General features: G+C 32.9%; 1 protein-coding gene across 9 annotated transcripts in view; it reads right to left on the reverse strand.

Moving 5' to 3' along the window:
* The window catches only part of LOC131847902 (protein lap4), an 83,886-nt gene that overhangs the window by 2,930 nt on the left and 70,096 nt on the right, over window positions 1-10,860 (reverse strand). For 4 of the 9 annotated variants that reach the window (XM_059197599.1, XM_059197600.1, XM_059197601.1 and 1 more), the window contains 11 exons: window positions 10,485-10,643; window positions 9,822-9,965; window positions 9,336-9,428; window positions 9,128-9,211; window positions 8,489-8,608; window positions 2,904-4,304; window positions 2,401-2,506; window positions 2,058-2,229; window positions 1,309-1,450; window positions 970-1,056; window positions 256-435 (listed from right to left, as the gene is read on the reverse strand). In XM_059197599.1, coding sequence (XP_059053582.1) covers window positions 256-435; window positions 970-1,056; window positions 1,309-1,450; window positions 2,058-2,229; window positions 2,401-2,506; window positions 2,904-4,304; window positions 8,489-8,608; window positions 9,128-9,211; window positions 9,336-9,428; window positions 9,822-9,965; window positions 10,485-10,643 — 2,688 coding nt within the window. The remainder of the gene's footprint in view (window positions 1-255; window positions 436-969; window positions 1,057-1,308; window positions 1,451-2,057; window positions 2,230-2,400; window positions 2,507-2,903; window positions 4,305-8,488; window positions 8,609-9,127; window positions 9,212-9,335; window positions 9,429-9,821; window positions 9,966-10,484; window positions 10,644-10,860) is intronic. The other 5 variants (XM_059197602.1, XM_059197604.1, XM_059197603.1 and 2 more) reach the window with 3 other exon arrangements.

A 10,860-nucleotide genomic window follows, 5' to 3' on the forward strand; every position in this document is an offset into this window, starting at 1 on the left:
GATACGAAGGAATAAAAATACATACGTACGTACGAGTAAAACAACTCTCTCGCAGTCAGTAAATACAATGTTTTATCTGTCGTATTCGGCAGTCAAGTCACAACTCAAGTCCATGTTTTGCACGTAAAAAGCTAAGCATATGTTGTAAGATATAGTAATATAAATAATAAACAACCACACACGATACGGCATTGCTTGTGTACAGCGTCTTTTATATACTATGCAGCACAATTTACAGTGCGTGGCGACGCGTACCTCTTTCTCAATCACTTTCTCTATGTATTCGACTGTCCGCACTTTGGTCTCGCCGGTTGACGGGCACACATATTCCTCGGTGCGTAGTGTAATGCGCTCATCTAATAATTTTTCTTTCTCCTTCACCGCTAGTATAGGCCCCGGTTTTGTACGTAATGCGATACGTGGTAGAGGCCATTTCTATAATTTGTAAAGCCAATTTGACATTCACAACCCAATGTGGACGAACATGTCACGCCACACAAGCGACAATTAAACCCTCCCACATTTAACAGATCAACAACCACATGTTAGATTTTAGTTAAAACATTAATTACAAGTACGCATCACATAGTTCTTTAAGTATTGTGTAATAAGAAAATATATAGGATGAGACCTTTCTGTATACGAGTAAGTTAAGGAATAATAGTTTCATGATGCTTCCGTAATGAAACACCAGCTAGAAAAACAGTAATGTTAATAACCATTCGATGTTAACAGTTACAGACAAACAAGATGTACTTAATTTATTATTGGATTATGACAACACATTCTAAGGTGGCGAAAATGAACTAGTTATTTTGCTAAGAAGTGTTAATAGAGAAGTCTTTTCTCATCAATTAGTCACAACCGTCTAGTTCACTCTTTCCAATTATGAACTAAATTGCTTAGTAATTTTAAGTGGACAACATTCAAATTAATTTAACTGTAGTATCAATTATAAGGACGACATACCTCGGACGGAGATTTATCCCTTGGTGGTATAATATCATTTGCTGGTCCTACCAAGCTTTTTATTGCCTTTGATGATTCGATCGCTTCCTACAAATATAAAAAAAATACATAAATTAATTACACCTTTATATATGTACATTTCTATACAAATGAACTATCAGTTACTCGCATGTGAATACAAAGAAGTATCCCAAGAAGGATATGTATCAATCCAGATTTGGTTCATTTAAGTTTCATTAAAATCAGTCACAAGTCGCTTAGATACAAATTTTAATACTATACTTAAATATAAGACTAATTAGTATATATACATATATATCACACAAATTCATGTTATACCTGTTCGAGCGAGCGAAGTCGGGCTGCGCGCCATTCAGCTCGGCGAGCGGCTCGTGTGGCGGCGTCTTCACCGTCACTACCATCACGGCCGGCTCGCCGCCGCTGGGATTTCGCTGACGGACTCACGCCACCCAACGACACACTGCAATTATATTTTCCACATTCAATTCTCTCTAGTTTAATGAACAATATTTTAATAACATTATAAACGTGGAAGGGTGTGAGTGTGAATGGATGGATGTTACTGTTTCACGCAAAAATAACTGAATGGATTTTAATGAACCTTTACAAAAATAATAATGTAATAAATTAAAAATGTATCAGATAGTATGTCTATAGAGAACAATGTAAAATTTGGAATTATTAAATATGCTCTGGAGTTTCCGGTAAAACATACTTTACATAAGAAAAATTTTCTTATTGTCTCTTATACACTACTAATGTAGATCGATGTCAATAGCTATATCATCGTTTTAGAAGCAAAACCCATAAAAAAGAACATGACGAGTCACTACTATATTCCACATCAGTTGTAATTAAATAATAAGGGCTGATTCACACTAATGAATTGTGTAACAATTTGGAACCAGTTTATATCTATAAAACTTAAGTAGCTGGTTGTTAATGTTTTCATTGTAAATCACCCAACAATGATTCTAACAATTGAGTGGAAGCATTAGTGAGTACATGTACAAATAGTAGGAACTAGAATAGTCAATCATAACTTGAAAACTATCATTAATATGTACCTATGGCCATTCTCATAGGGTTCCTCATCAGAATGCGAGCTGTATTCGCTTTGGCGGTCCTCTCCCGGGGACCACGAGTCGAGTTCACCACGCGATATAGATGCCATCTTCCTTTCCTCTTCCTGCTTCAATTTCTCCACCTCATCCGCCGATAGGAATGTGAAAACTCGTTCTGTTAATGTTCAAGAAAAAATATTTATTATGTGTGTACGTTAGACCCACAGAAGGAACTGGATGTGGATCGATAGTCCAAAATCCAAAATCAAAATAATTATTTTAGACAAAGTACTATTACAAAATCAGAATAAAAAATGGCCATGAAATACTTTGAAGAGTTACGTACCTGGTTTTGGCGACGGTTTGTGGCTTTCTTCCATTGCATTTTCGAAGAATTTTTTCTTGTCGCTAACAGACGCTTTCACAAAATTACCAGAATGAGGTGGGGAAGCCTGGGAAACATATAGAGCAATATGAAAATCTTATTTACTGAGCTAATAAATAATTCAAATAACGATGACGTTAAAAGCTCCTGATATTATTTACAAGCAGTGAAATCTTTCCAGGGTCAACAACCATGCAGTCAATATACAGTTGTTAATATATCAGCGATATTATTAGTATGTATATAAAATAAAAAATGATGCAAATGTAAGTAAATAATCATGCAAAATTATAAGTAACTATGTTAATAACGCAATCGGGTAAGTAACAAAAATGGAGAAGGAAAACAGAAGGATGATAAACTAATGTGTGTATTTAGTTATATATTCTGGTTGGGTTGTCGACGAACACAATCAAAAGAAGCTGAGTGTGTGTGAGGGTAAGATGCCGTACATTAATGATTACCTCGCCGATGGCGAAGGCTTTGATTTTGCTGCTCCATGCGGGTTTCAGGGTGGATGCGGGCGAGGTACTCGCTTCCCTCACGAGTTCCGAATTGATTGACAATATATCTGAATCGGGCGCAGTCGTCACTTCGCCAAAATGTACTCTTCTTTCTAAGTGAACACTTTTAGGCCTATCATCCGTGTGTACCGGGGGAGTTTGCATAACATTTGCGTTTACATCCTTCCCTAAAGTACTGTGTGGAGAGGGAGGCTGCAGTTGCTTATAGATGGGATGATTTTGATTGGTACAAACTGGAACAGTATTGGTGTATGGATTGAATGTTCCCGCAACCGTCGTCAAGGATGGATAGGGGTTGATAGGAGGGTACGTAGTTGAATGAACCATATTCGGAGATAAACTTTTTACTCTTAAGTCTCGTAATGATTGATGAAGTGCGGTATTTTTCGGATCGTTAAATATTTGATCTGGATGAACAGTACACGGGGAATTGGGAATGTGTGAAACAATAGGCAAAGTTTTGTACTGCACTTGCAGCAGTTCAGGCGGATCCGGCTCTCCGCCAGGACTGACCGACAGTTCGTTATAATATTCGTCACTACTAGCAAAGGGATATTCAGACATACGAAAAACCTGCAATGAAGGTACATCTGATATTATGCCAGATGGGAATCGCTCGTCTATAGTGAAAGGCTTTGCAACTGACGCCGGATAAGCGTTAAAATTTATGGGAGGCGGAATTTCACTTTCAGGAGAATTATTGGTTGAATTTGAATACTGCATGGATGTTTCCGCCTCGTCATGTTCAGGTAGCACAATACGTTCGGGAACAACAGTAATGGGCGGCACACACAACTCATTCTCAACAGAAATATTATTTTCGTTCGTATCGAACGATGGGGGAGGAGGAATGATAAAGTCTTCGGGAAGTACTAAACTTGCCTTATGGACCGGTCTCGAGACCTCCAGCGTGGCTGTCGGTGGTCGATTTTGGATTAGTAATGAGCTAATTCCCGTACATGCATCGTTAGTTTCATAACTTTTAAATTCCGCATCATCGTCATGCACAAAGGATCGAGTGTTCGTATTCGTATCGTTCGTCGACAACTGTTCGTATTGTTCGGGTTCGTGATCTGGTTCCCGAGTGAAACTAACTCGCTTTTTTTGAGGTTTTCGCGGCACTTGTGGTTTCTGTTTGACAGGGGGAGGCGGCGGCGGTTGTAGAGGGCGTTGCGGTTGCATTTGTGGTGGCGGAGGCGGTGGCGGCGGGTCGACGGATGTACCATCGTTTGCGGACGGTAGTCGGTGGAGGGTGGTCGGTGTGGAAGGAGGCGGCGTCTTCGTCTTCTGCTGAGTAAACACTGCGAGCGGCGAGGGGGGCGCCACTTGCGAACTAGACGACTAACCAAACCAACACAATATACTGGGCCGCTCGTTTATTCAAATTATTTACTATAGCAAATTATTTTTTATTTACTATAGCAATTAGCAAACTAAAATAACAAAAGTGTAAGATATGTTGTCTTGTATTACTGTACAAGAAATAGGAAAAATTAGTATGGACGTATCCTCGATTTATTTGACATTATCTCACACTTTGGTAAGCAGAGCGACTTGCACAAAAATATAGCTTAGCTTAAACAAATTAATAAAAATTTACCACTGCTAAGTAACCGTCAAGCTGGATTTGGTAACGAACATAAATCTTCCAAAATAAATGTCATTAAAAAGTGCTAGCGTAAAATAAAAATTAACCTTTTTTTTTTCAGAAACCATGTATTTAATGCAACACTAAAACATAACGTCAATTAGATATTTTTTTACCTTAAAAGTAATAATGGATTACACACAATAATTATCAAATACTAAAATAATTGGCAGTTAAAATAGTATTTTGGCCAAACATCACAACTTACATAAATCTAAAGTATAATGATAAGAATTGAGCTTAAAATTATGCTTTAATAAGAAAACATCCATTTTTATACAATACCTATAAAATGTACTGAAATATATATTGTATATTATAAAGGAATTTAATCGATATGTAGGAAATATAAAACATAAACACAACATATTTCGAGATACATGAAATAACACTGGGTTTTTAATTCGAGTGTAATATATTTACGCCTAAACAATTAAATACACATACATACTAATTACCGAAAACAAAATAAGGTATATATTGGCTAAACGGTATAAAAATTGGTCATGTATATAACAAAGATTAGGTAACGATAATGGAAAAGTTCGACATAGATTTCTAAATGCATTTGCAGAACTAATTGTTCAATCTTTTTAATGAAAAACTTTAAAATTGGTCGTTTTAAATAATACAATGGTATATTTATATGAGTAATTAATTTTAAACCTGTTATGACAGCATCCAACTGGTATAATCTAAGTCAACGAACTATTTCTAAAACTTACACATATTATCTATAGATAAACAGGAAACTAAACAATCATAAACTGATAGGTCGTATTTCATTAATTACTGTGTTTGTTGAGAAATAACACAACACTAGATTATACAGAAAATTAGGTTACTAAATTTAAATCTTCGAACGTCCTTTTAGTATGTATGATACAATTTATTTTTCCAACAGGTTCATGACGATTTGTTTATGTAAATTTAAATATACACGTATAAAAATGTAACAAATTGCAAATGTGCGTTTTAGACAAGAATTGACTAAGATTGTACAAATATAATCAGACAGTCATAGAAATACAGTCAGATAAGTTATATCAAGCATAATAATGCCGTATGACAGGAAATATAAATACTTTTAAAACGTCTCCTCCAAATAGCTCCAATGTATAAATCTAAAACTTTGAAACGACTATTCAATAGCGTTTTGTTTCAGTCAATTTAGTCTAATTTAATATGATGTGATGTTAAATAATATGTTATTCTACATGTTTATTGTATTCATAGATTTTGTAGTAAGCCACGGCCATTTTACCAGTTTTGTAAGATTATTTATTTTGTTACCCGATAAACCGGACCAATTGCGTACGGTTTCAAGCCCTCAGAGCAAATGTCATTAAATTTGCTTAGTTAACTACACGAAATGTTCACACAAGATTCGCTAAAAGGGACTATTTGAACGTATCATAGCGAATTTTTATTATAACATGTTATTATATATATATTTTGCTGTTGTAGAACACTAACACAATACAAACAAACATATTTTTTAAGGATAACCTAATATATCTTTCCTACTTCTGACTATTGAATAAAATAAGTACAAGATTAATTTTATATACATAAAATTTTATATTAAAATACACTCAAAATTACTTTCACAAAACCACGAGCCATTCTAGCAGTCATAAAGATTTTTACAAATATTTTTACCGTTATAGATGTCATTCGGTTTTTTTAAAAAGTCACCTTTTAAACACTATGTTTAACGTATAAACATCACTTAAAAACGAAGTCAATTTCATGATCGCATGTAGTACATATACTTTATTCATAACATCTCTCTAAATATACCGGACAATTTACATAATAATATTAATAAAATCAATTATTCATTAATAAATCCTATGATTTGAAGTTATACTTTACACACTGCGCTTCATCGGTATTCATATTTGAATAGGTAAATAATATAATTTACTCACAAACAAAATATTTAGCAAAGAACAATTCATTAAAAAGTAGTTATATCTAAACATTCATTCATTCATAATTTTTCAGATCGAGAAGACAGTTGAAAAAATAGAATTCTTATATATTTTTTATGTTTACATTAATAATATAAGAGTTCTGTCAATTGCTCCAATAATATTTTGTATTATTTTGCTAAATATGATTTTGCATAAATAAATAATTTCTAAATTTTATTAATATAAGAGTATAGTGTAAAAAAGTGTCAGTATTCTAAAACAATACTCCAACACTGGATACATCTTGTTGAGAATATATATATATACATAAATTTTCAATTGGAGCTATATAATTATCACATATCTGTGAGTGCTAACATTATATGGACATAAAACACTAACCTAACAATATAAACAATAATTATTTTTTACAATTACATTTTGGACAGATGCCATACATGATGGGCTATGTGTTTCCCTCCTTTTCCTCTGGTTTAGCACTCTGCAACGGACGTAATATTTTTTGTAAATACAACTTTAATTTGGAAACCTAATTTATTTATTTCCTATGCAGATAAAATCAATACATAAACTAACACATGACGACATCGATCTAAGCTACAGTAAGTCAAAACAATTTCCATATGTTGCTATCTTGATACAATACACAATTACAATCAAAGTAATTTCGTTCGTTTAATAATACAAAACTTAAAGTTCGGGTACATGCAAGACATTTCCTATTAATCATTGGGTAACCAATCACGAGACATTTTAAAGGTACAAAATAAACCTAAACAGAAAGTTCAAGTGTACGTAGGTTCATGGAAATGTGCCATCCTTCTGATTCATACCATCTACATAATAAAGGCTATAATATAAATATACTAAACATTTATTTTGGAAGATAGTTTATTAAACATACGTATATCATACATAGACAGTTCAATACATAATTAAGTATATTTTCATGCAAGCAAAGTTATACTACAAAATATACAAGGTGCATGCCATAAATTCATTCAAGGGGTTGCCAATCGTGCATAAGAATACTTGGCAACATTTTATGGCCTTTACAAATACTAAGTTATATAGTTATATATACATTATAATAAGCTATATTTTACTTTCCATGCTGAAAAAATTTATACTGTTTATTAATTATAAGCTTCTGATAAACAACTTCAGTAATAGAAATAATATTTTTGGTTATTTAGAAGTTTTTAATATAAATAATTTTCATGCATATTTAAATAACATATTATTTATATATTTATTACTATAAAGAAATTTAATTAAGTGTTCGTATATATACTTTTTAAATTACTTAATGTGTAGCACACGGAATAAGAACAGACATCGTTCAATTCATAAAATATGAGAACTCTTAAATATTTTGAAATTTGTTTTTTTTTTTAAATATAAAATTATTGTGGTTTCTGCACACTACACTAGAAAATTAGCTTTTATTTTACGTAATAAGGTTCTACCGAAATTTTAGATTTTGGTGTAATATACAATTCAATTCGAAAATGTTACAGACCATATTTTTCGGACTATAAGTAGCATCTTTATGCATAGAAAACACACAAGTTATCTCGAGACGAGGGAATCACCAATTAACCTACACCGTTTAGTTTTGCATATCGATATCTAGCCTTAATAATAAAATATATATTTTTAAATTCATCTTCTTAATGTCCTTTTTAATAACGAGTGCGTCTTATAGTCCAATAAATACAGTAGATGCTCTGTCCCTATGAAATTACCGCTACTATACACAATAATCAAACACTGAACATACGTTTAAATAATGTTTATTCCAGTTGCTGTTACCATTCGTTTTGATTCTTTATTTATAATATTAAAACTATGTAAATGGTAATTTCATGGGTAGAGGTCAAATACAAATATTAATAGCCTTTCTAGCAGTATTGAGGTTTAACTCGATCACTCACCTGAGGTTGAAGTGTGTGTTTCGACATAACGACTGTAGTCGTCTTGTGTTGGGGCTCTGGTGATGTTGGCGGTGCGGGTTCTAGAGCCATGCTCTCAACGGCGTGGACTATGTCTAATACCTATACATACGAACAATATCAAATAAATATAGTATTACTACAACAGCTGACCAGCGCAACTCGTATGCATATGTCATGATTACTTGACATTTATCATTATATATCTTTTTAAATTATATTCCGTATGTTATTCTGATGTATAAGCTATATTTACTGTAAAGTTTTAATCAAAATCTGTTTAGTAGTTTTTGCGTGAAATTTCGTAATGAAAATAATATTACTATTAGAGAATAAGTCACTATTAGATACTAATAGTGACACATTATCTTAATAATATTTTAATAATATTTACGGATGTTTGTAATCCATCCATCCATATCATGTTCCATCCATTCATGTTTCACTATTAGGTTCACACTATTACAAGATTTTCATAACGAAATTTATAAAAAATACATAATTAAACTAAAATATAACGTAACGTTATATAAAATTTCTGTGTTATATTGGCATTAGTAATTTCCTTATTAACCCATTATACTATATTATCAATATATTAACAAATTATAACTGGCTCACCTTTTCTGGTGTAGACTTTTCTCTAACTTCTGCGACTTGTCTCTCATGTTCAAACTCAACTAGATCCTGTTGGAAATGATGCTCCTGTAATTTATAAATGTTAAAAAAGTTTGTTTAATTTTTTTTAGGTCAATTTAGTCAATCACGGTGATAAATATACCTGTGAAATAAAAACATTGAGCATTTAAATAAAAAAGTAATAATATACCTGCTGATGATGCAAGGGCTCATCTCGGTCCAGGCTTGACGTTGAGTGAGACAGAGAGCCGCCCGTGTCCGCCGTCCCGCTTTCACTACCCGTCTGTTCAAACAAACGTCTATCTCCATCTAACACTACCAAAAATGAACTTGCACAAGTGATTTGTGAGTACATTTAAGCAGTGCCAGAAATTAAAAAGAAAATTGTGCTTAGATAGAAACAAGTACGCCATTTGTGTATTGTTTTCTTAAAATTTGGTGCATTCATGCACGTTTGGGTGCTGAATTCCACAAGACAAAGTCAACTTGGCGAATTTACACGGCGTCTATTTTATATTGCTATAAATATAGTAAACATAAAAAAATCCATAGAAATTATTATATAATATTATATTAATTAAAAACTAAGAATATTATAGAGATATAAAACAATATGGCCATTTGTATATGTGTGCTTTATTAAGTCAATTCTCAATTAAAAATATGTGAAACTTACGGCGAATTTCTCCGGCCGCGTGTATCCATAACACACGACAAGATGCAGCGGCGCGTTAGTAGCAGAGCGTAGAGCGTTTACGGCTTCATTGTGCGTCGCCCCTAGAAGTGATACTCCGTTCACTTCTAGCAGACGCATGCCGACCTAAATAAGTTCATTACTTAGTTTAATAACTGTATATGGCATGACATATACCACAGCAGGTGTACCTTCAACCTTTTACCTAACGTAAAAAGGAACTATAGAGGTAAACAGGAGGTTATTTAGTGTCGTTTTATGAACAATTTATCAATATTTATCGCAACAATAGCTAACTAGCGCCTTTTTGCCTGCATGAGGTAACTCCTGGAAAAAAATACTTTTCCCCGTTTTTTTTTTATAAACATTTTTCATTGTTGTTTCGTTCCTATTGTAGCCCTTCTCGACAGATAACTGTACAACAAAATATTCGATTAGAACCAGCAGTTTTTGAGATTAGTTCGTGCGAGCAGACAAACAAAGTCTTCAGCTTTATATATTATATAAATATCATAAAAATAGAAATATATATAAATATTTCTATATATAAATTTTAATATTTGTACTACTACTATTGTAATAATTAAACTTTATAGTAATATTTCTATGGATAATATTAAATTTATTGAATACAGTAAAGCGTACCTTGAGTCTAGCATCTCGCCTAGCAGCGCCACCGCTATTTATTTTTGATATGAAAACTCCTTCGTCATTTGGATCGTTAGGGTTTCCGCGTTGACCATTCAGACCGCCTTTGATGTGCATTCCCAGTTTCTCGCCCTCTTGCTTAATGATGGTTAGGTCCTAACATCAAATAATTATGGTTATGGTACAGCATAACTAACATAATATCAATTGATTTAAATACTATAAAGACTCAGAAATAAATCATCACACACACAAAATTAACTCAGGTGCTGTATAAAATTTACTAATAAAAGTTTTAGGTCGATATGTATTACATTCATTAAAACAATATACTACAGTTTTCAATCATCTCGCTTCACAATCAACAACAGTA

The sequence above is a fragment of the Achroia grisella genome, unplaced genomic scaffold (assembly GCF_030625045.1).
Source record: "Achroia grisella isolate CSIRO2021 unplaced genomic scaffold, CSIRO_AGI_Agris_v1 utg544, whole genome shotgun sequence".
NCBI lineage: Eukaryota > Metazoa > Arthropoda > Insecta > Lepidoptera > Pyralidae > Achroia > Achroia grisella.